Below are 26,385 nucleotides of genomic sequence, written 5' to 3'. Positions count from 1 at the left end.
ATTATGACAGTGCTGAAATTAATGACTTAGGGCAGCGATGGCGAACCTTTTTTGGCTCGCGTGCCACAAGTGGGGGGAGGGCAGGGGGGTTGTGTGCGGGCATGCCGCACCCATAATGCAATGCGCGACCCCCCAGTGCGCATGCGCGCACAACAGGCGTGACCCCCCCATTTTTACATGCTTTTTTCACCCTCCCCAGGCTCCAGAGGCTTTATAGGAGCCTGGGGAGGGCGAAAAGAGCCCCCCCCGCCCCCTCCCCGGAGGCCCTCCGGAGGCTTCAGGGACCGTCCAGAGGCTTCCCTGAAGCCTTCGGAATGCTTAAAACGACCCTCCGAGCAACTTCCGGTTTGCTCGGAGGGTCATTTTAAGCGTTCAGAAGGCTTCAGGGACAGTCCGGCGGCTTCCCTGAAGCCTTCGGAGCGCTCAAAATGCTCAAAACGGGTCATTTTAAGCATTCCAAAGGCTTCAGGGAAGCCTCCGGATGGTCCCTGAAGCCTCCGGAGGGCCTCCCGGGGGCGGGGGGCTCTTTTTGTCCTCCACAGGCTCCTATAAAGCCTCTGGAGCCTGGGGAGGGCGAAAAAATGGCTTTTAAAAACGGTGACGGGCCGCCAGGAGAGGGACTAGATGGAGGGAAGGTTTCCCCATCACTCCAGGCAAAGTCGTTCTCTCCAAAAAGAGACCAAAGACACTTGAAAGATCCAGATGAAATTCGTAGGCTACGTGGTTTAAAACAGTGACATGAAGAAAAGAGTTATACTGGCTGATCTGAAAAATTTATCTTCAATATTATAAACTTGACTGAGAAGAAATAATGCTGTTCTTTGGGTGTAATGCAGGGGTGAACTCTTCCCAGTTTGGTGGAACTGGTAGTAAAAAAAAAGGCTTCCGAGGATCGCGTGGCTCAGATGATCGTTGGAAGCTTTTTTTGTTCACTTATTAAAAGGGGCAGGGGCAGGGGCAGGGGCAGGGGCAGGGGCAGGGGCAGGCTATTTGCCGGTTCTCCAAACAACTCAAAATTCCCGCTACCGGTTCTCCAGAACCGGTCAGAGCTGGCTGAATACCACTCTGCTGGGAAGTCTCCCAATGAAAGAGAAAACTTACCAAACCATATTAATACTATAAAACTGAATAGATTAAAACAGCCCAATCCAGATCCCAGCTGCAGCATCAAATGTGCAATTGGCCAATCTCATCCCAGGGTTGAGGAACAAGCTCCCTCTTTGGCTTTTTGTCAGCAGGGAAAGACAGAGGCAGACTGCTCTGCTTTGAATATGGCTGTTTTCATCTGGCTGTTTGTTCTTTCCCTCCTATTCTTCTGGTTTTGGAAAAATAAAAGTCCCAAAGGTTTTCCCCCTGGGCCGTGGAGGCTGTCCCTGCTTTGGAATCTGCTTCAGTTCAATAAAACAAACCCTCTGAAGATCCTCGATCAGGTAAGGCTCCTTAATTGCTCTTATATTAAACTCCGTGGAGTCAATTTGCAGAAAAGCAACGAGTTTGGCTGCATTTTTTAAAAGAAGGCTGGCTGAGCAGTTCTGTGTCTGTTAAATGTTTCTGCGTGTGATTGAAAATACACCCTGCAGCCCATTGAGGAGAAACAGAATAGAATAGAATTCTTTATGGGCCAAGTGTGATTGGACACACAAGGAATTTGGTCCACATGCTCTCAGTGGACATAAGGAGAATAAAATACATTCATCGAGAATAAAAGATATAACACTTAGTGATAGTCAAGGTTACTAATAAGCTGTCAAATCATACTATGAAACAAATCAAAACAATATAAATCATAAAGATACAAGCAACATGGTTATAGTCATAAGTGGGAAGAGATAGGTACTAGGAAGGAAGAGGAGAATAATAGTAATACAGCCTTAGTAAGTTATTTGACAGGGTTGTGGGAATTAGTTGTTAAGCAGAGTGATGGTGTTCTCGTGTCTAGTTGTTCTGATGTGCAGTGCCCTATAGTGTCGTTTTGAGGGTAGAAGTTGAAACAATTTATGTCCAGATATCTGTAGATATTTTCACAGCTCTCTTTTTGACTCGTGCAGGTCCTCAATGGAAGGCAGATTGGTAGCAATTGTTTTTTCTGCAGTTCTAATTATCGGTTGAAGTCTGTGTTTGCCTTGTTTGGTTGCAGAGCCAAACCAAACTATTGAGAACATTATGTAGATGATCAAATTCTAGCTACATAAGGCTACACCATCCTAATCCTCAAGGACATTGAAATGCTTCCAAAAGATTCTCCAGAGTTTATTTGCATCGGGTGTGGGGTTTATGAATGTTTGAGCTGAATTCCAAGGGTCAGCTCTGTCCTTTTCCAAAACAATGTTTGGAATTTCCTAGACTACAACCAGAAATCTTTCTAAGCCACCTTAACCCCCCCCCCCCCAATTCTTTGGAGAAGGATAAAAGGCCAGGCAGCTGCTGGAAGTCACTGCTTTCACTTTCTTGTAAACATTGCAATTCCATTCTGTCACTTTAAAGTGTCAACAAAGTGCTTCCAAGTGGCTCCATATGTTAAGAGGTACCATGCCAAAAAGCAGGAAGAAAATTGATATTGTTATCTAGAAATAAATCCTTTTCCCTCTACGATATGGTACAAAATTCCTACTAAGTAGTCCAGTGAAAGTTCTGCATACAACATGCCTACTAGTTGAGTAGGGAGGGGGTAACAGCGGATCACTTTGAGGAATGGAGCAGGGAGGGAGCTACAGGTAATTGTAAGTTCACCACCTTGGTGAGGCTACGTGGTATCATTGCAGCGATTGGTTCTCAGTGATTTCCTAATAACTCTTTGCTCATCTGTTGTTTTCGTTCAGTTTGCAGAAAAATATGGACCCGTCTACTCTCTTTATTTGGGACCCACACCCGTAGTCTTCATTCACGGATTTCCTCTAGCGAAAGAAGTCCTCGTGGTAAAAGGCACAGAATTTGCTGGGAGACCAGAGTTTTACATTATTGACATAATCACTAAGAATAAAGGTAATGATACAATCTTCAAACAGTTCGAATGCATCTTCGAGTTACCATATTTTTCAGAGTATAAGACGCACCTTAGTTTTCGGGGAGGAAAACAGGCGGGGGAATTCTGCCTACCGGGTATTCATCTAGCTAGTCCTTAGCCTGGTCAGCTTCAGCACATTAGTTCCCTCACTGGTTTTGAGGTTGGGGATGGTGGGGGCTGTGCAGGGTTCAGTTGCTGCCGGCATAACTGCCAGTTCAGTGCGCATTCAATTTTGTGCATGCGAATTCGCTTTACTCGCACCTATGCCAGATGCATGCTCCGTGTGCATCACCCAGCAAGGTTCAACCAAACTTCATTCAGATAACCTAAACCTAGGCCATTTTTCTCCCTCCCCAGGCTCCAGAGGCTTTATAGGAGCCTGGGGAGGGTGAAAACAGCCTCCCCCGGCCCCCACCCCGGAGGCTTCAGGAGCTTCCCTGAAGCCTCCGGAACGCAAAAAAATGGCCCTATGGGCAAACTGGAAGTTTGGGAACAGACTTCCGGTTTGCTTATAGAGCTGTTTTTAGTCCTCCGGAGCCTTTAGGGACCTTTAGGATGTTTCCCTGAAGGCTCCGGAGGATGAAAAATGACCCCACGAGCAAACCGGAACTAAAAACGGCCCTACAGACAAACTGGAAGCGACTTTTTTGCGCTCCAGAGGAGCTTCCCTGAAGCCTCCGGAGGGCCTCCGGAGGGGCGGGGGCGGCTGTTTACATCCTCCCCAGCCTCCTATAAAGCCTTTGGAGCCTTGGGAGGGTGAAAAAAACATGCAAAAAATGGGGGGGGCTGGTCATGTGCGCATGTACACTGGGGTCGTGCACTGCAATATGGGTGTAGCACGCCCACACATGCTCCCCCTTGCGCTCCCCCCTTTTTGGCAGGCGAGCCAAAAAAGGTTCACCTTCACTGGCATCGACTGTATACACCTTTGCATGTGATCTTTAATGACAATGTGTGCCAGACTGCAATAATGGATTCAGTCAGCTCCTGCTTGGTCTTCCGATGCTTCTTGCTTATTTTGTAACCAATCTTGGCCCTCAAGTTCTCGATTGGGTTCAAATCCGGGCTCTGAGCTGGCCAATCCAGGAGTCAAACACCATGCTTCTTCATCCACTGCTGGATGGACTTGGCTCGATGACAAGGAGCGTTTTCATCCTGGAAGTAAAAGTCATTCCCTACAAGTTGCTGAGCTGAAGAAAGCATGGTTTTTTCCAGGACTTCAACATATTGCTTGGAATTCATGATTCCCTGCACAATTTGTATCCGACCAATACCAGAAGCAGTGATACAGCCCCAGATCATCACATGCAATGGATGCTTCACAGATGGATTCAGGCAGTACGGCCAAAATTCTTCAGCTGGAAATCTTCTGACATACTTATTGCACTGATTCCCAGTCAAGTACCAATTGCTCTCGTCACTGAAGATGACCTTGGCCCAGTGTTCGTTGGTCCACTTGGCATACTTCTTGACCCATGCACATCGACAAGAATGGTGAGCGTCTATGAGCAAAGCTTTACTTCGAGCCCTGCAGCCTTACATCACATGTTTCACCCCAAATTCTTGTAATCTGAGGTGAGGTAAGCTTTCTGTCAGCCATCAAAATATGTTGCAGAGGGACTGCGCTTCCGGGACCGAATGGCAACGGACGTGTAGTCTGCCGATCGCTCCCTTGGCGGGCTCCGAAAGGAGCACAGGAGACTCGAACAAAGGGTCTCCTGCCGAAAGGCGGCTTGCTGAAACCCCCCACAGAGGCCGCAACTGGTGGGGGTGTTTTTCCCAGTTTCGTCTAGGCGCCAGGGAGCAGTGGGGGGGGCGAGTGACGTCGCCTCTTCGCCGGACGGCCCTGGGAGGTTTCAGATCAAAGGAGAAGCATGGCTGAAGACTGGAGGTGTGGATCCCACCTGGTGCTCTTTGCTCACTTTGAAAGAAAGCTACAGATGTGCGTGAGTTGGTGTGCTTTGGCTTTTGAAATGGAAATTAGAGGGGGTGGTTCCTCTATTACCCACCCACCCCTCGGAATAAGCAGCATTTGAAAGGACTCTCTCGGAGAGAGAGAATAATCACTGATTAGTTACTTGGACAGTGAATGAGAATGGCTTTTTACAATTGCCAGAAATGATTTTAAAGTTGACCCTCACCTTTAAAAAACAGGGAAAGAAAAACTTTTTGTGACTTCTCTCCCTGCGGAAGGGAGGGCCAAGATGGCGCCCGCCCTCCTTCCTTTGTCTACATATAAATGAAACTTGTCCTTTGAAACTGCTCCCAAAGAGAAAGTAAAGAAAAGTGGATTGTTGGCTGCACTCTCTCAAAGGGAAGCTGGCACCTCTTTCTGTGGCTCTTCTGAGCTTTGATTATTGGAATTACTTCTTGGATTATCTCTCTATTGGAATTGTGGGTTTCCCTGCATTTATTTGCTTCTGAGGCCAGCTCTGCTGTGGAATCCCCGGACACCATTTTCCCTGGAAAGGATTTGTATCTCTGAACATAACCAATGGCGGCAAGAAAACCACCGACTGGCAAGGCGCACTCAGCTCCGTCATCTGCTGCCCCCAGTCCCACAACGCAACAGTCTAAGATCACCTCATTGTTGCAGAAAGGAGGGGCTGGAGAGGACACAAAGGAACTATCCGTTACGGAAATGTTTAAAGAACTTATGAAGGGGCAGAATGAAATGAGGAAAGAAATGGCAGAGGTTAAAGAAGAGCTCAGAGACGTTAAAGAACATATTGCTGGGAATAAACAGAGAATTATGGTGTTGGAGGAGAGAGCGGCGGAGATGGGGGAGGAGCTTAAAATAACACGCAAAGGAAACGCAGATGTAGAAAATTTTCTGACAAAAATAGAATTTGAAAGAATGTCTTTTTTTCTTAGATTCCAGAACCTGCCAGAGGAAGAAAATGAAGATCTTAAAGAGATTATGAGTACAATTTTAGCAGATTATATTAAGGGAGATAAGAAACAATTATGGTGCGATATGGATCTGGCATATAGGATAAACTCAGCATATGCCAGAAATCATAACGTTCCCAGAGAGGTACATGTTAAATTTGTCAGGAGATCCACAAGGGATGAGGTGCTTGCGACCCAAAGGGAGAGACCATTGACATACAAAGAGGAACAGGTCACCATTCTTAAACAGATCCCCAAAAAAATAAGAGAGAGGAGGAGGAAATATTCCCCCTTATCAAAAAAATTATATAACATGGGGGTCTGCTTCAGGTGGTTGTTACCAGAGGGGATGATGGTCTTCTGGGAGGGAAATAGGATCAGAATTAATACAACTCAAGAGGCAGAAGCCTTTATTAAAAAGAATCTTCCCCCCCACCAGAGGAGGAAAAGGACAGCAAGACGCAAGACAAGGAGAGAGGGGGCGTTGAGGCCCCTCCGGGGGCAGGGAAGAAGAAGCAATATCGAAAAGGCTTAGATCACAAAAATGAATGTATTTGGAATAATTGTAACTGTTGATACTACAAAAGTAACAGAGAAAAAATAGTAGAGCACATGTTTGATAACATTGGTTAAATTTGTTCTGATGCTCTCTTTTATATTTTAGTTCTAAGATTGTTAAATTTGTGAGTTTCTAGAGGGGATTCTCGCCACCAGTGTGGAAGCTGCAAAAAAAAATTTGTACACCCTTTTACCCTTCCCTATATATTTTAAAACCAATAAAAATTCTGCAATAAAAAAAATATGTTGCAGAGCCTGATCTTGCTGTTTTGCCGACTTTCTTGGTCTTCCAGAGTGGAGCCTGTCATTAACTGAACCAGTTATTTGGTATTTTTCAACCACTCTGCTCACTGTGGTGCGATGGCATTTCACTCTCTTGGATATTTCTGCACAGGAGTAACCCCCTTCATGAAGTGTATGTGTATGGAGTAACCCCCTTCATGAAGTCCTTGTGTATGTCTCGGTATATGTCTCTGTTATATGTTTGTTTTGTCCATATTTATTTCATATGTTTCATTGTACGCCGCCCCGAGTCCTTCGGGAGAGGGTGCGGCTAAGAAATAAATATTTATTATTATTATTATTATTATTATTATTATTATTATTATTATTATTATTATTATTATTAAGTACAATGATACGATGCCGCTGCTCAGTACTGGTGAAAGCAAAGGCCTTCATCCTTGCCCGCAGACAGAGCTAAATTAAATTTCTCGATGCTTCTCCTGCCTATTTATACTCAAGAGAGTATGACAACATTGATTGGCTCATAGATTTAGCTTCTGTGCATTTTGATTGGTCAGCCAAAGCTTGCTGCTGATTGGCTACTTTCGATCCTAACGTTCTCAAAAATTCAAGCTGTGTTTGTTTTAACACATAAACTCACTCAAAACCTTTAAAAGACTTTGGTTATATTAATAACAATTATGCATCCCAATCCGACTACAGAAATTTTCACCAAGGTACTAGTTTTGTGTGCTTTCTATGAGTGAAAAATACATTAAACATATAAATACAGCTTAAAACTGAAAGCGTGCAGGACTTTTTCACACGGTGGTACTACCGGTTTGGCTGAACTGGTGCAAAACGGTAGGAACCCACTACTGGGTCTGTGCTTCTAAAGCACAGCTGATTGTTGGAGGGAGCAGCAATTAGAAAAGCAGGCAACGCAAGGAAAATCACTTAGCTCATGTTTGAACTGAAAAACAGCTTCAAAAGCACAGCTGATCCTCGGAGGGGGCTCCAGTGACAAAAGCAGGCAAAGTAGGGAAGGCGTAAGAGAAGGCAGCAGTAATTCCGGGTAATCATTTTGGGCACTGTGCGTCGAGCATTTGGAGGTTGAAATGCAACGCATGGAGCCCCAAAACACAAGCCATTGTCGGTGACAATTTCTGCAGTTCGGAAGAGGATACGCAGAGACCAAAGAGTAGGGGCCGGTGGGCTACATTCGAAATATAAGACATACACCCAAATTTTCAGCCCATTTTAGGAGGGGAAAAAAGTGTCTCTTATACTGCGAAAAAATTGTTTTGTTACCTAATGTCCTCTCTCCTTTTTCCTCTGAATGCTACAGTTGCCTTCTCTCAAAGAAGAGAAGGAGAGATCGGTTGAAATTTTAGAATCATTTAATCAGAAGGAAGTTTCAAAATGAATGTTTGTTTCCTAATTTTTCAATACAGGTAGTCCTTCATTTAGCAACCAATGGCACTGAAAAATTAACTTAGGACAGTTTTTCACACTTACAACCGTTGTAGTATCCCTGTGGTCATGCGATCATCCTTCGGGTGTTTGGCAACTGACTCGTATTTATGACGGTTGCAGTGTCCCAGGGTCGTGTAATCACCATGTAGAAAGTTAGCACACACCCCTCTCCTAGAAGAATGAGATATTCCAGGAAATATTAAAGATATTTCCCTGGAGGAGAAAAGGAGAAACATGTTTTTCAAGTCAAAAAGCAGCTCCCTGCCCCCAGCAGATCTTTGGTGCACATTAAGACTGGGCCAGCCTGTCCACAAGGCAATTAGATCTTCAGCTCCGGGGTGATGGGACATAATAGGATTAGCCCATCTGGCAGCAGGGCTCCCTGCATTCTGAAATCACCTGAGGGACCCAGCATCACCCAGAAAGGTTCGACCAAACTTAATTCAGACAACCTAAAAAGTTAGCTATGACCCCCGCATAGCCCCCTGGGAGTCTGACAACCAATAGAATACATTTCTTGCACAGGAACAGGAAGCTCAAGGGCAAGGCCCAAGAGAGGAGATAAATAACCCTCACTCCAACTCCATCATTATACCATCTTTCCAATCAGCCTCCATGTTTCCAGTGTCTTTCTCCTCAGTTGGAATTGAACCAAGATGGATATTTCTTCCGACAACCTTTTGCAGCCTTCTGACAAGCAAAGCCAATGGGGAAGCCACGTTGGCTTGATTGGCTGCATGGTTCACTTAACACCTGCTGCTGTGATTCTGTGGCAAGGAAGGTCAAAAAACGGAGCAAAACTCACCTACTGTCTTGCTTAGTGACCGAAAATTTGGGCTCAATTGTGGTTGTAAGTCAAGGACTACCTGCATCAATCTTTGTCTTGACAGGCATAATCTCACAGCCTTATGGTGAAGTGTGGAAGGAGCAAAGGAAGTTTTCACTGAGGCTGTTCAAAAACTTTGGCCTGGGGAAAAATCTGATGGAGGAAAGGATCCTGGAGGAGGCATCGTATTTGACTCAGGCTTTTATGGAGAACATGAGTAAGCTTTCTGGGAGAGGATGGGATGGTTGGGAATTGTCCCTTTGGAGCTGCTCCCTTTTCCATAGGACACCGTTGACCTCAAAGTTGGGCATTGAATTGGTGCACTGATGCAGAATGGGAGAAACGTAGAATTACGATTGCATAAAATTCAAAGCCCTATTGGCCAAAATAAGACCTGCCTTTTGTTTCATTTAACTGTAATGTTTCTAAGGTTGAAGTGCTTAGTTCTTGGTTGGCAGAAGGTTGATAGAAATTTGAAGTGGAAAGTTTCATCATATCTAAAATCCTAGAAAACAGAACGAGTCACCAACTTTTTATTTCCTGAAATACTCTTTGCCACCATTTACTGGATCTATTTCCGTGATGGTGAACCTATGGCATGTTTTCCAGAAGTGTGTCAGTGTTTGTTACATAAATTGAAATCCAGAAAGCACACACAGATAACTGATGCAGCAGGATTCATTAACTTCTTTATATACATAAGAATAGATGAATAAATGTACAATACCAACAGGGGGTTCTTCCAAGTAAACACAAGGCTTCGTATCAAGTTTCGTATCAAGAGACAAGCCCAGACAGACTGCCAGTTTACTTCTCAGAGCAGCAGACTGCTTATGTTTCTGTTTCAATTCTTTGCACAGACTCATATCCCGTTGGCTGAGTTAGTTGCTATGCCTATTCATTGACTGACCTTGTTCCCGTGTCTCTCCAAACACTGGTCTCTGTTTTCCATTCACATATTCTTGTGAGAGAGAAGTTCCCTGAGGATGGGCTCCACAATGAGTCTGAAAGCTTGGAAAACTAAACCTCTGGTCCTGCTGACCGACCCAGATTGGATCCTGCAACATTATCCTGGGACACATAGATTCACCTTCATTCTGTGTTTCCCCGTGCTTCATATTGACCCTGTGATGTCTTGGTAGCCTCCTGAAGTCTGATGATTCCCCAGAAGAATTAAGCTGCAAATATGGCCATCTCCGTTGTCATTGTGGGAGATTAACATTGTTGTATTATATGAATCAGCATTCAAGTAGGAAGGATGTTATGTGCACAAGTGTTAACCTTTTTTAAAGTCACTTTTTAGGTCTTGCGTTTTTCCTTTTTCCCCCAATATTTTGGGCTTTTGTATTTTAACTTTTCTTCATGTATGTATGTATGTATGTATGTATGAATGTATGTATGTATGTATGTATGTATGTATGTATAAATGTATAAACGTACATACATATGTGTGTGTGTGTGTGTGTGTGTGTGTATGTATATATATAAAGCCTGAACCAAAGTTTTAGCCTAGCTCGCCCCCTCCCGATAATAAGACTAGGGTCATATTTCGAGGGTCAAAAGAAAATAAGACCCTGTCTAATTTTCGGAGGAACACAATATCTCTATCTCAATCTCAATCTCAATGTCAACATCTATCTATCTATCTATCTATCTATCTATCTATCTATCTATCTATCTATCTATGTTTTCGTAGATTTTCACGGGTGTAGGTATGCTGGTTTTGTTGTATTCGGGTCTTTTCCCATGTAAGATTGAGATTGTCTTGGCAACATTTCGGCGAGGTCTCACTCGCCATCTTCAGGCTGGTGTTTTCGACTTAAAGTTTACATACGTACATACATGCATACATACATACATACATACATACATACACACACACACACACACATACACACATATATATGGCTCCCATTTAAATGATTTTCCACTAGGACACCAAGATTTCTCTCCCACTTCTATTATATGAAGATAGATAGATATAGAGATAAAGAGAGACAGAGAAATATATATATTCGAGCATGTAAGCATATGCATTTTCACAGCCTTATTGGTTCAGTCCTTCACAACTGTCCCAGGTGTTCATGTGGCAAAAACTTTCCCTGATCTATAGTGATATCTTTCATTTCATTCTGCAGGGGTGCCTTTGGATCCTTACGAGTTGATTGACAGAGCGGTCGCCAACATACTTTCCACCATAATATTTGGGAAACGTTTTGAATATGACAGCAACTTCCTGAGAGGCCTGCTGGACCGTACCCATCAACACGCCAGACTGATGGCAGGACCCTGGGCTCTGGTACCCTAAATGAGAACCCAGACAAACGTTCAGATTTAAGGCACAGCTGGTGGGGATTAGAAAGTCAATATTCTTGATGTTACCATCACCAGACCTTGAATGAGAAAGGTCTCATCCATTTGGGGAAATGGATTTTCCTTGCAATGAGAGGCCTTTGGTTTTATGGAACTCTCTGATCAGAGTGCCAGGAAGAGTGGGTGACGGCTCTCTTGAATAACAGCAGTTATCCACATTGAATGGGGTATAATTCTTCTTCTGCTTCTAGGGTTTTCCCCACAACTTCAGAATCCGTTTGGTTCTTGATGTTTTGGGTTGCGAGAAACTGACTGGCTCAAAGTCACCCAGCTGACTTTCATGCCTAAAATGGGACTAGAATTCACAATCTCTTGTTTTTTTAGACCAACTCCTTCACCACTGCCCAAGGTGGCTCTGAATTAGGTTCTATATTCAAATTTCAGTTTATTTAAACATTTGACTCCCTTTCAAATTGTGAGAGATATTTATATGAACGCTTTAGGGATTTTCTTTTATCTTTCAATATGTAGCAATAGCACTTAGACTTATATACCGCTTCATAGCGCTTTACAGCCCTCTCTAAGCGGTTTATAAAGTCAGCCTATTTGCCCCCAACAATCTGTATCCTCAATTTACCCACCTCGGAAGGCTGACTCAACCATGAGCTGGTCAGGATTGAACTTCTGGCTGTGGGCAGAGTTAGCCTGAAATACTGCATTCTAACCAAATAACCAATTTTTTTCTTTTCTTCTGTTTGTTGGCAGCTTTGCAACGCTGTGCCCTTAGTGAGAAATCTTCCCCTGCCCCATCAGAAAATATTAACAAATGCCCGTAAAATGTTTGCGTTGCTTGAAAAAGAAATGGAGGAACACAGGGCAACCTTGACTCCTGGAGAACCCCGGGATTTCATAGATGCATATTTGGAAGAAATCCAGAAGGTAGATTTCTTAGTCTTGTTCTTGATTTGTACATTATATTTTTTTATCTCGCATCTCTTTCTCTAACATAACTAGTTTCGTGAGTGCAACAGTTCTTTGGCACATGGCTGTAATTTAGTCCAGTGTTTAAAATAGCACAAACATCTTCTTCTTTTTTGTTAAAAAATTTCTGTGTAACTTTTTTGGAATTTGTGTCCTTTATGCATTTTGTCCAGGGAGAAGGAAATCAGAGAAAATTCTTCGGGTGCTGCTATGGGACTTTGCTTAGCTTGTTCTGTAAACCTAGCAAAGAGTGAACCTTCCCTGTTAAAATCAAACTCTTTGAATCTGAATTTCAGAAAATACGCAGCTATAAATACTATAAATATGCAGCTATAAAACCACTGAAAGGAACTCAAAGCCAGGCGTCCACATTGGCTCTTCTGCAATATGTGAACAGCTCACTAATATTTTTCAAGACTTTTCTATCTCTCTTGCAGTCTCTCTCTTGTGTTGGTGGCCTCAAAATGAAATCAAATCAGTTTATTTCAGCCATAAAGGCAGATACGACAAAATAACTAACTGAAGATTGTTACGTGCATTATCCATCTATCTATCAACTGTCTTTCTGTCTATATATCTACCATTTATCTATCATCTCGTATCTATCCATCTATCAACCACCTATCATCCATTCATCCATCATATATTTCTCTTTCCCTATCTCTATCTATCCATCCATCCATCCATCCATCCATCCAATCTTTCTTTCTTTCTTTCTTTCTTTCTTTCTTTTTCTCTCATCTACCCATCCCTATGAATTCGCCCCTCTCTCTCTGAAAAACGATGAGTTTAATAAACTCTACATATGAATAAGAATTAGTAGAATATAATTGAAAATATTGTAAAAAGTGAAATATGTATCCAAACTGCTTTTGCCCTGATGAATTTTTGGAGAAACTTCCTTTCCTTTCCTTCCCTTCCCCTTTTCTATCTTCTTTTCCTTTCCCCCCCTCCCCCTTTTCTGTCTTCCTTCCCTTCCCTTCCATTGCAATGAATACACAGGTGTTAACAATCCTGTTTCCATTCTTTGTTTTAACCAACAAAAGCCAGAGAGGAAAGGTTCCAGTTTCGAAGAAGAGCAACTACAAGTCTTATTGTTTGACCTATTCATTGCTGGAACAGAGACGACTTCAGGAACATTGCAGTGGGCATTCCTTTATTTGATGGCCTTTCCAGAGGTCCAAGGTACAAAATTGTCAAACGGTGTCCTTTAGTAGACATCGTAATATCTTCACCAATTGCATAAAATGGGAAAGAAGGGAGTTAGATATCATGGCAGGAGATTCAGTGATCTGAGTACAGCGCTTGGAAGCAAACCAATGTCTACTTAAAGTCAATGAAATGTTTTCCAGAAGGTAACCGAGCTATTTGTTCCTCAGAGAAATGCTGGAAGGAAATAGACAAAGTCCTGGGAAACAAGGCAATCTTGAAGTATGAAGACAGAGAAAAATTGCCCTACACAAATGCCGTTATTCATGAAATCCAACGTATATCAAGTATTGTTCCACTTGGACTGTCTCATAAAACTATTAATGATGTGCAACTTTTTGGATACAAAATTCCCAAGGTAAAGGTAGAAACATTTGAGTGGGAATGGTATAATGTTGGTGATTCTCCAGGCAAATCTATAGTTGTCTGATGTGAAATCTCTCTGTCTCTGTGTGTGTGTGTCTCTCTCTGTCTGTCTTTTTTTATTAAGTGTTTTTTATTTTTCCTTTTTCATAATATATAATCACATGTATACTATTACATAGCCAACATCATATTGTATTATTAAATGTTTACATCAATTCACCTTACCATCAGCTCCCAAAAACTATTATTGGCTCTTCTGCTCTCCCTACACCATATTTATACCTTATCCATCACTTTCTTCTCCCTCTCTCCTCTCCCTCTCCGTCCTTCTTCCCTCTGTCATCCTTCTCTTCTCTACTTCCCCTTCCTCTCTCCTTCTCCTCTCTCCCCTTTCCACTCCTCCTTTCTCTCCTCCTCTCCCTTCCCCCTGCCCTCTCTCCTATCCCTCTCTTCTTCCCTTACCTCTCTCCTCTACTTCACACTCTTCCTCTCATTTACTTGGTGTATTTCAGCTTCTGAGCGAACTCCATTTTATGTTGATGGTATTTATAATTCCTTTTCAGTATACATATTTAATTTTGACATATATCTTCATCCTTCTGTTTTAAAAAAAAGAGAACAAAAATGTATATACACGTGCTTTTAAACCATACACACACCCCAGCCTATTTTTGGCCAAGATGTAGACCTGGTTACAATTACCAGCTATTCTCATCATTATATTTATATAATTATACATTCTTACACAAACCCAATTTGTGATTGTCTTTAAATCTCAATAGTTTCCCATTGTAAGTATATTTCATGTTCCCTCTCCATTTCTCCATATCTTGGATTAGATTAGCTTTAATTTTCTATAAATGGCAATTATAGTTATTCTACTATATAGAATAACAAATGGTACACTTTATTCATCCTCTGAAAGGTTCTATATATATCCATGGTTCATATATTTTAACCCATGGTTAATTGTCCTTCTATTGTCATATTCAATCAATTAGCAACTCAGTTTAATTATCGTGTAAAAAGGTGAATCACAAATCTGTTTTACAATCTTCCCATATCAGTTTCATGTTTGTGCATATTCCATGTATTTTGACCTTTATTTAATTATCTTTCCATTATCATATTCAATCAGTTAGCAACTCCATTTTATTGTCATATTTAGACATAAACCCCTTATCTTAGCTTTATATTTTCCCATATAAAAATTTCTAGTTGTCTGATTTTTTCCTAGTAACTCTTTTGTCCCACGTCTCTGTTCCTGCCTTCTCCCTTTTCTTTGTTTTGACACATCCACCCTCTTCAATTTTCCCCACTCCAATGTCAAAGAAATCTTTTATATTTCTCTTTGTTGGGGCATAACCTCCTATTTCAATTTTCCTTAATCACTGTCAACCTCCAAAACATCTTTTGTCTGCTTTTTATTCTCTTTTATTGGGACACATCCCCACTTTATCATTTTCTCTATACCACTGCCAAGCCCAATTGATTTTTTGTCTGCTTTTTATTTCTCACCGTTTCTACCCCTTCATTATCCTTCCCCCATTCTTCTTTCCCTTCTTTAAATCCCTGCTTCTCTGGGTTCAGAATTCTAATTAGGCTTGATTTTAATGATTTTAATAATTTATGCATATTTTTTTATAATTTCATGTAGTTTTTCAAATTCCCAGCTTTCCATGATATCCAGTTCCAAAATTACAGTTAGTTATACAGTTCTTCTTTCAGAGTTCTGGTCCACCTTAAATTTATCTACTTCAGCTGCTATGGGGAAGAGCGACGGGAGCCATCTTGGTCTTTTGTTCTTCCTTAAATGTCCAGTTCCAAAATTGCAGTTAGTTATGCAGAACTTATTTCAAGGTTCTGGTCCACCTTAAATTTAGCTAATTCAATTTATGTAAAAATGGAAGAGAAGCTAGAGCCATCTTGATGTTTTACAAAAAAAGTAGAAGAGAAGAAGAAAAATTTCGTAGTTTTCCAGTTTTTTCCCTCGCTACCTTCCACCTCTGGTTGGTTATAGCTGTGCAAAATATATTAATTGGAACAAACTTGCAAAAGCCGGACTCTGGTATGTTTCTCTTTGCCTCCTGCTTTTCCAATTTCTGATTTATGGCAGTTGATTAAAACTTCCTGTACAGTCAAGATTAGTTTATCTGTTATCAGTTTATCTGCTTTTTTCTTGATTTTTCTCCCTAACTGGAGTTGCTTAAGATATATTTGTTGGAAGAAGTTCAGAAAAAAACCCTTGGAATGTTTGGTTTCTATTTCAAATCCAAAACCAAATTTAGAGTTTATATTTGAGTGGGTTTGTCACTTCTCTGCTTTCTCCCTTTCTGTCCAAATTATTTCAAACAAATAGGTTTTTTTGGGGGGGAGGCTAGTGTTTCAACCCTCCATTTTCCCTTTCTTTCTTTCCTTTTGCCAAAATCCAGATCTGTCTATTAATATTGTTTGTACTCTCAAGATTCTTTGCCTTTTCCAAGTTTTGATTTATGACTGTGGGTTAAATAAATCTTCTTACCGGCCTTTTTTTTTCAATTTTTTTTATTTTTCATTTCAAATTCATTCTTAAATATACATTGTTATATATACGCTTCTGTTCAGTACTTTGGCTGGAAGCCAGCTTCTGTGCATCCATGTTGCCATGCTGCCACCCATACTCCAATTCAGAGGGCAAATCTCCAACCTGCAAGGGACCTGTTGTCTCCCTCTGGGTCTGATGAGATGCTGCCCCTTCTTCGCCCCCCCTCCAGAGGGGTTCTAATCCAAAAAGGATCTTGGAATAGGTTTGTCAGACAGGGTTCATGTAAGGCTCTTGAGAGCTCACACACCCCACGTCTGTCCAGCTGGAGAGCTTCCAGTCAAATCACCTCTCTCTGTCTGTCAGAGCCATGTCTGACAATGAGGGTTTTCTTCAAGATGATCTTATTTGTTTTGACTTCTGCAGGACACTGTCTATCTGCTTATCTGTCTCTCTCTCTCTGTCTCTCTCTCTCTCTGTCTCTGTCTCTCTTTCTCTGTCTCTCTGTTCTCTCTCTGTCTCTGTTTCTCTCTGTGTGTCTCTCTGTGTGTCTCTCTCTCTATCTGTCTGTTTGTGTGTGTGTGTTTTCTCTCTCTCTCTCTCTGTCTCTCTCTCTCTCTCTCTGACTGTCTCTGCTTTACTGTGTCTCTGTTTCTCCGTGTCTCTCTTTCTGTCTCTATCTCTCTGTCTCTGTCTCTCTGTCTGTTTCTCTCTGTCTCTCTCACTGTCTGCCTCTTTTTCTGTCTCTGTTTCTCTGTGTCTCTCTCTGTCTCTCTCTCTCTGTCTGTCTCTGTCTCTCTGTCTGTCTCTCTCTCTATCTGTTTCTCTATTTCTCTCTCTCTCTTTCTCTGTGTTTCTCTCTGTGTGTGTCTGTCTCTCTCTCTGTCTGTCTGTCTCTTTGTGTTTCTCTCTCTGTCTGTCTCTCTCTGTCTCTGTGTCTCTGTCTTCAACCATATCTCAATGGGGTCCTTCTAGAAATTTATCCAGAGCCATGTCTGACAATAAGGGTTTTCTTCAAGATGACCTCATTTGTTTTGACTTCTGCAGGACACTATGGTTTTGGTCAATATCCAGTCTGCCCATCGTGATGAATCCCAGTGGAAGTTTCCCAATGAGTTCAACCCCTCCAACTTCCTGAATGAAGACGGGGAGTTTGTGAAGCCGGAAGCCTTTTTGGCATTTTCAGCAGGTGAATGATTCTCTCTGTATTTCTCTCATTCTCTGTATCACTCTCTCTGTCTCTCTCTGTCTCTCTGTCTCTCTCTGTCTCTCTGTCTCTCTCTCTCTCTCTCTCTCTCTCTCTCTCTCTCACTCACTTTCACACACACAGGCACACATACACACACACAATCTTGTTCTCTCTGTGTGTATGTCATGCAAACATTGACTGACAATTCTTGCACCACGCAATGATCCCAAAGAACCCAGCCTTTCTTTAGAGATTCCTGGAAGTCAGCTCCTGGGCTTTGATTACACGTCAGTGTTCCCTAGGAAAAGGGAGCCAAAAAGAAGGCAAAAAACCTCACCAACTTTGGAAGTATCTCTGCTAAATTTATTTCTAGAGTATTTGCAGTTTGACCCAATATTTCATTCAGTCAACCATTCTATTCTTCCTCTTTAGTTTCCTTCAGTTTAGCATGAGTTTAACGATCCAGCTAGATGGTTTTAGGGCCTTTTTTAATCTAGAAAAGCTTCATTAAATTTGATCATAATCATGGAGCATTTCAATTTTGGAACAGTCATGAGGTTTGGGATCCTACTGTAGAGGACCAAGCAGGTCTAAGGAATTGCAACAGGCTGCCAACTTCCAGCTGTCTGAATCTGTCTGGCTTCCCTCTTTCTCCTTGTCTTTTCAGGACCGAGATTCTGCTTAGGGGAAATCCTGGCACGGATGGAGCTCTTCCTCCTCTTCACCAGCATTGTCAGGAGCTTCCAGCTATCCTGGCCAGATAAATCCCAAGCACCAGATTTGACACCACACTTTATGATTATGCAATCCCCGTCCCGCTTTAAGGTGTTGCTGAAATGTCGCCAGCCAAGTGGGTAGATCAAAGTGAGGATTCTGCAAGGCAACTGATTCAAGACAACCTTGTTCTCTCCAACAGCTGGAGGCCTTCTCTGCTTCAAATTCACCACAAGATCACTTTTTGAAATGCATAAATAAAGGTCTATCTTATGCCACATTTTCCAATGGATGATCAGTCTGGTTTATGAGGGAGATGAAATCCATTTTCCTTGTCTCTCTTCTTTTTCTTCAAGGTTACTGAAAGGAAGAATGGAGAAGAGCAGAGTCCATAGCTTCTCTATCAAATGACTATTCCTGAGCTTGTCAATCAGAAAGGTCAGCAGTTTGGCGGTTTGAATCCCTAGCGCCGCGTAACCGAGTGAGCTCCTGTTACTTGTCCCAGCTTCTGTCAACCTAGCAATTTGAAAGCTTGTAAAAATGCAAGTAGAAAAATAGGAACCACCTTTGGTGGGAAGGTAACAGCTTCCATGCACCTTTAGTGTTTTGTCCTGCCGGCCTCATGACCACGGAGACGTCTTCGGACAGTAGTGGCTCTTCAGCTTTGAAACAGAGATGAGCATCACCCTCTAGAGTCGGGAACAATTAGCACATATGCGCGAGGGGAACCTTTACCTCTTTAAACTAATCTCTTGCTCAATGACCAAGAAAGTCTGCTCGATAATGATCCCGAGAATAGTTCTTCCAGATACAGAGAAATAGAGTATAGGAGAATAAAATAGAATTCTCTATTGGCCGAGTGTGATTGGACGTACAAGGAATTTGTCTCCGGTGCAGAAACTCTCAGTGTATATACAACAGCAATGTGATAGGTCTTAGATCATAAATCATAGTTACAATCATTAAACATAAGGTACAAACAACAAGTGAGCATTTAGCAACAGACATTTTGGGCTCCATTGTGGTTGTAAGTCCAGGACTACCTATACAGCTAGCAGTCCCTGGTGTGCTATTTGTCTGCAGGATCTCACAAGGCTGGCAGTAATCTTGTAAGTCTGAAAGTACTTTCCCCTCCCCTCATGTTTACAATCCAAGAAACTAGGGAGGGTCCCTTCTAAGAAGTTTGCCTTGTCTCGTTTCTTTCCACAGGCTCAGATGCCCCTTAACTCACTGTTGCCTAGTCTACAGCTCTTCCTCCTGTCTCCCAAGGTTAGGTCCACATACCATTATATCCAAAGAACAGCATTATTTTTCTAAATCAAGTTTATAATTGAAGATACATTTTTCAGATCATCTAATATAAATTGTTTGTTCGTGTAACTCCTTTAAACCACGTAGCCTATGAATTTCGTCTGGATCTCTCAAGGGTCTTTGGAGAGAATGACTTTGCTACGAGTGATATAAAACCTTCCCTTGATCTAGTCACTCTCCTGATGGCTTTTCGAGGCTATTTTAAAGCTTGACGGGAATTGTGTGAGACCCAAGTTAGGTGTGAGATTGGGTGCCTGGGATTTATCTGGCCAAGATAGCTGGAAATTTCTCAGGATGCTGGTGAGGAAGAGGAAGAACTCTATCCGAGCCAGATTCTCTTCTAAGCAAACCCTTGGTCCTGAAAAGCCAAAGACAAGATGAGCAATCACGGCTATTCGTCTAGACACAGAGCACACACTTTGATGATAATACCTCACCCCTGAAACTCAGGCTTGTAATGTTATATTACACCGCCCCGAGTCTCTTTTGAGAGAGGGGCGGTCTAGAAATCCAATAAAGTTAAGTTAAGTTAAGATATGAAACTGGCTAGTGTCCTTAGGATTAATGGATTTATAACTGTGTGTGAGAGAGAGAGGGAGAGAAGAACAGGAAAGAGGAGGGGGAGAAGTAAAGGATTGGAAAGGGAGAGGGGGAGAGGGAGAGGGAAGGGGAGAGGGAGGAGGAGAAGGAAGGGGACAGGGAGGAAGAGGAGGATGGATGGGAAGAGGGAGAAGGAAAGGGAATGGAAAGGGGGAGAGGGAAGGGGAGGGAGAAGAAGGAAGGGGGGAGAGAAGGGGAGGGGGAGGGGAATGGATGGGGAGAGGGAGAAGGAAAGGGAACGGAATGGAAGGGGAAAGGAGAAGAGGGAAGGGGAAAGGGAGAAGGAGAAGGAGAATGGAACAGAATGGGGAGGGGGAGTGAGAAAAGCAGAGGGGAGGGAAGAGGGAGAAGAAGAAGGAGAGGGAACAGGAGGGGGGGTGAAAGAGTGGGGAGGGGAGAGGGAGAACGATAGGGAAGGGGAAAGGGAGAAAGAGAAGGGAACGGAAGGAGGAGAGGGAGGGGAGAGGGAGAGAGGAGGAGAAGGAAAGGGAAAGGGGGAAGGAATGGGGAGGGGGAGTGAGAAGGGGAGAGGGACAGAATAGCCAAGGAAAACATGTATTTCCTAGTTGGTGAATTGGCATATTTTTCTGTTTAGCCTGCTGAAGGATGAACTCCTGCAGAGGATGAGTGTTTTCATAAATAGAGTTGGTGATATCCCCAAAGTGAATACGCTTTCCAGTTGCTCCCCATTGGCTGCATTCACATGATATTAGTGTGCATCCTAGTTTTCTCCATCCAAGGATGCACTGAAGCAGAAGGTTTTAGTAGACAGGGGCTGAGACCACAGGGCTCTCTAATTCCTGGTTCTGTGTGATGGGCAGCCCTTGCCATTCAAAGAGAGAGGGGGGAGGGGGGAGGAGGGAGGGGGAGAGGGAGAGAGGGAGAGAGGGAGAGAGGGAGAGAGGGAGAGAGGGAGAGAGAGAGAGAGAGAGAGAGAGAGAGAGAGAGAGAGAGAGAGAGAGAGAGAGAGAGAGAGAGAGAGAGAATTTACCTGCTGAAAATGGCAAAAAGGCTTCCGGCTTCACAAACTCCCCCTTTGCATTCAGGAAGTTGGAAGGGTTGAACTCATGTGGGAACTTCCATTGAGATTCATTGTGGTGGACAGAATGGAGGTTGACGAAAACGGTTGTGCCCTGGAAAAGCCAGGAAAACTGGATCACACAGAAGAAAGACCTCAGTGATCGAAGGGATCTTGAATCAATTTTGCTCAGCTCTTTTGAGATCTGGTTCAAGAATGGGACACTGATGGTGAAAAGGATCATTCATAGAATCATAGGGCTGGAAGGGAACTTGGTGGTCTTCTAGTCCAACCCTCTTCTCAAGGCAGGAGCCCTTATAGCATCCCTGAGAAATGGCTCCCCAACTTCTTCTGGAAACCTCCAGTGATGGAGAGGCTAACTTTTCCACTCATCTAACCATTCTCACTTTCAGGAAATTCCCCCTTATGGAGCTCCCTATGATGAGTTTGCCCTGCCTTCAGGTGCGTTGGACAATGAATTGACTCCTTCTTTTTTCTGACAGCCCATTAAGTATTGGAAGACTGCTATCATGTCATGTCTCCCCTCATTCTTCTCTTCATTTGGCTAACTATACCAAGCTTCTTTTTGATTGTGCAGTTTAGCCTCCTGACCCATGGTCCACTTTTGAAAGTTTCCAGTTTTACCTTGGGAATTTGATAGCCCCAAAGCTGTGCATTTTGGATGGGTGTGTGAGCTACTCCGAGAGGAACAACAGTCGTACAGCGTTGGATTTCATGAATTTGTGTAGGGCAGCTTTTCCCGATTTTCATATTGCAGGTTGGAACTACTTCCCAGAAAAGCATCCATTTCCTTCTGGCATTTCTCTGCAGTGCAAATAAACTAGTTAGTGAGGAAGGTAAGGTGTCAGGTTTCCAAAAGATGCCCTAATTAATTCATGAGCCTCGAGCCAAGTTTCAAAAGAAAGTATGCAACGCAGCAAATTCTTCTTGAGAGCTGCTGTCCAAGAATACAGCACAACAATACATCACAACAACACACGCAATAGATACAAACTTAAGGTAAACTGCTCCAAACTTGATTGCAGAAAATACAACTTCAGCAACAGAGGGGTCAATACCTGGAATGCTCTACCTGACTGTGATTTCTTCCCCAAACCCCCAAAACTTTAACTTTAGACTGTCTACTGTTGACTTCACCCCATTCCTAGGCGGTCTGTAAGGGGTCGTGCATAAGCGCACTAATGTGCCTACCGTCCTTGTCCTAACAATCCCATTTATTGGTATCATACATGAAAACCTATGACTAGTTTTCTTCTTTTCTTTTTTCTTTTCCCCTAATTACTTGCATTGGGATTATTCTTTATACTATTTTTTAAAATATATTTTTATTGTTTTTACATTTAAAACAGTGCAGCACCGCAAAATCGTAGTGACCATACAATCACATGATATACACATAATCTCATCCATTAGCTGTCAGCCTACTTAATACATTATCTATCCTTCTATCCAATCACATTATTTACAGTTTGTTTCAGTCTTGTCACCTTGTCTTGTACCAATAATAAAATCTGTTCCAAATCTTACAATATTCCGATTCCTCTTTATTTTTAAGTTCAAGAGGGAGCCTATCTGCTTCCGCACAGGCCAAAATTTTCCTAAATATATCCAACTCTGATGGTGTATTTTCTTTTTTCCAAGACTGCGCATAACTTATACGCGCCACAGTTACTACATGTATAATTAAATAAAACACATCTTTCTTATACCCCTCCGGTATTATGCCTAGGAGAAAAAATTCTGGTTTGAACAAAATTTGATCTCCCACCATTTGTTCCAACCATAATTGTATCATTTTCCAGTATCTTTTTGCCCCAATGCATGTCCACCACATGATAAAAGGTGTGTGGTGTTTCTTTGCACTTTCAACAATTTGGGGCCAAATTTTTAAACATTTTGGAGAGCCGTGCTGCGGGAAGATGCCCTGGGTAGAACATCTTTTACAGATTTACTTTATATGCCGTGGCCATTGTTAAGTTTCCGATTAAGTATCCAAAGTTTTTCCCATTTAGCCAATTCCATATTACAACCAAAACTTTTCGCCTGGATGACCATAGTTTCTTTGACATGTTCTTCTTCAAGTTTATATTCCAGCAAAAATCTATACAGCACTTTGATCAACCTATCTTCTGTCTCTATCAGAAGTTTATCTAATATTGTGTAATCTTTGGCAATACCTTCCTTTTTCCTATCCTGTGCAAACCTTGATTGTATCTGTAGATAAGATCATCATTCTAGTTGTACCCCTTGTGATGCCAATTCTAGTCTAGTTTTTATCTCCCCGTTTGTTCAATAACACTTTGTATGTGACAATTTTTTTCATGTTAATTAAATTTGGGTATATGGATGCTTTCATGGTGGATAGCCAAATGGGTATTTCAGTATAGTGGTCGTGTTTAATTTTATTCCATACTAATAACAGGGACTGTCTGATGTAGTGTCTATTGAAATATTTGTGTGCAGATCCTTTTTCATACCAAAGGAAGGCATGCCATCCTGCTGGGAGGTCATGACCTTCCAATTTGAGTAATCTTTTATTTCTCAACATTATCCATTCTTTTAACCATTTTAGAATGACCGCAGTATAGTTAAGTTCCCAATCCGGTATGCCAAATCCTCCTTTTTCCTTAGTATCTTGCATAGCTTGCATATTCTTGGTTTTTTTCCCTACCATATAAATTTAGAAACCAATTAATTCAAAATCTTTAAAAAAACCTTTTTCTAATTTAATGGAAATGTTCTGAAACAGAAAAAGAAATTTTGGTAGTACATTCATCTTTATGACTGCAATACATCAGGGAGAGTTGTAGGTTTTTCCACCTTTCTAAGTCTTGCTTAGTTTTTTTTTTAAGTTTTATTGATCAAATTAATATAGTTGTCTTCTTTATTGAACACACACGTCACTGATAAATGTATACCTAGATATTTCACTTTTTTGACAATCTGAATAGCCAATGTCTTCGTTAACTCCTCTTTCAATTTGGGTGTCATATTTTTAACCAATATTTTAGCTTTTGTCATATTTATCTTTAAACCTGATACTTTCCCATACTCTGTCAATTCCTCAATGTTTCATACCAGACTTTAAAGGATCCTCTAACATGAAAACTAAATTGTCCGCGAAAGCCTGTAACTTAAATTGTTCCTTTTTAATTTCTAGTCCCTTGATCGGTTCCACTTTACGCACATTCCTAGCTAAAACGTCTGCACCACTGGGCTAAAACCAAATTCGTTGTATTTATTTTGTATAATGACAATAAAGGCTATACGGTACTATTTCATGTATTCATAATCTTGTATATACTTATACCTGTTACCTTATACACGCTTGAAAAACAAACAAACAAAAGTTTTTAGAAACTTCTGGAATCACCACTTCAAGATACATCCTGAGTTTGCATGCTTAATAGAAGGAATCTGCAGCATTTGCTATTTCCATACCTTGGATATCTGGAAAGGCTACCAAATAGACCATTGCCCACCAAAGTGTTCCGGATGTTGTTTCTGATCCAGCAGTCAAAAGAACCAAGAGTAAATCTAGTAATTGTCCTTCTTCAAAGCTTAAACCTTTCCGCTCTGCCTTTTATGAGTTAAAACAAAGGAAGAAAGAGAAAACAGACGTCTACTTATAACCGTTAGTTCAGTGATGGTTTGAGGTTATGACAGTGCTGAAATAAATGACTTAGGACTCTTCTCACTTATGACCATTACACTATCCTGCAGTCACAGGGTCATAATTCGGGAACTTGGCAACCAACTTGTACTTATGACAGTTCAGGACCATGTGTTCACTATTTACAAAGCCCCCAGTCTCTTTCTAACAATCAAAGTGGGAGAAACTGCATTGGCTTCATAACCACGTGATTCTGTTAACAATCGTGGTGATTCACATAACACTACACCAACAAGGCTGCAAAATCGGGTGTGAATCGCTTCACACATGCCCTTGCTTAGTGTTGTAAATTCCAGTCCCAACTGGGCTTATAATTTGAGAACCATTTGTATTATTCTAGAATATTTTCCACTCACATCCGTTGAATCAAGTCCATATTCGTTCATGTTCTCAAATAGAACAATGGGTGGGCTGGCTTTATGCAATAGGCTAAGCAAAGTCCCATCGATGAGTTCAGATAATATAATAGCTTGTTCCTTTCTTTAGGACAAAAACTCCAATTCACATAAGTTTCAAAACGGTCTCCGTGGAAGTTGTTTAACGAACCAAGCAACCAATTCTGTATGCTTTTAGATTATCAAACGAGGTTAGCGCCATCCACCAGAGATCTGTTTTTCATACTCACACATCTGTAATGTGGTAGCCATGGATTCAAGATTAGAAAAACTATATCATCATCTCCTTTTAATGACCCCATAATCCCTTGTGAGGTGGAGTCAGGGCAACTGAGTGGAGCTGGCCAGATGCCCTTCCTGTCGCCAATGCGGAGTTTTGTTCAGCAGATATATTCTTTATATATGTATGTATGTATCTATGTTTTCTGAGGTTTTCGCGGGTGTTTGTATGTACGTCTTTGGTTGTTCGGGTTTTCTCCACGAAACGTCGTGAAGATACTTCCAATTCTACGCAGGAGAAAACCCGAACAACCAAAGACGTATCTATCTATCTATCTATCTATCTATCTATCTATCTATCTATCTATCTATCTATCTATCTATCTATCTATGTACACACACACATACACACACACACACACACATAGATTTTATGTTTAAAACAATGCAGCACCGCAAAATTGTAGAGACCATACAGTCACATGATATACACATAATCTCATCCATTAGCTGTCAGCCTACTTAATACATTATCTATCCTTCTATCCAATCACATTATTTTATTTATTTATTTATTTATTAAACTTCTAGACCGCCCCCTCTCCCCGAAGGGACTTTTTACAGTTTGTTCCAGTCTTGTCACTTTGTCTTATACCAGTAATAAAATCTGTTCCAAGCTTCATAATACTCGGATTCCCCTTTATTTTGAAGGAGTAGGGTGAGCCTATCTGCTTCCGCACAGGCCAAAATTTTCCTAGTCGTGTCTAGCGCTGATGGAATATTTCCCTTTTTCCAATACTGAGCATAGGTTATTCGCACCACAGTTAATACATGTATAAGATAGAGCACATCTTTCTTATATCCCTCTGGTATT

General features: G+C 41.8%; 1 protein-coding gene across 1 annotated transcript; it reads left to right on the top strand.

Annotated features, from left to right (window-relative positions):
* The first annotated feature begins 1,228 nt into the window (after positions 1-1,228).
* Positions 1,229-18,554, top strand: LOC309397417 (cytochrome P450 2J5-like). The gene is made up of 9 exons (XM_081963422.1): positions 1,229-1,430; positions 2,820-2,982; positions 9,046-9,198; positions 11,120-11,280; positions 12,060-12,233; positions 13,322-13,460; positions 13,655-13,842; positions 17,419-17,560; positions 18,228-18,554. Exons 1-9 carry the CDS (start codon positions 1,272-1,274, stop codon positions 18,416-18,418), a joined length of 1,470 nt encoding a protein of 489 aa, XP_081819548.1. The 5' UTR covers positions 1,229-1,271; the 3' UTR covers positions 18,419-18,554.
* Positions 18,555-26,385: the final 7,831 nt, after the last annotated feature.

The sequence above is a fragment of the Natrix helvetica genome (genome assembly GCF_964273705.1).
Source record: "Natrix helvetica genome assembly, chromosome: 10".
Taxonomy (NCBI): Eukaryota; Metazoa; Chordata; class Lepidosauria; order Squamata; family Natricidae; genus Natrix; species Natrix helvetica.
This window is presented reverse-complemented; position numbering and strand designations above follow the sequence as displayed.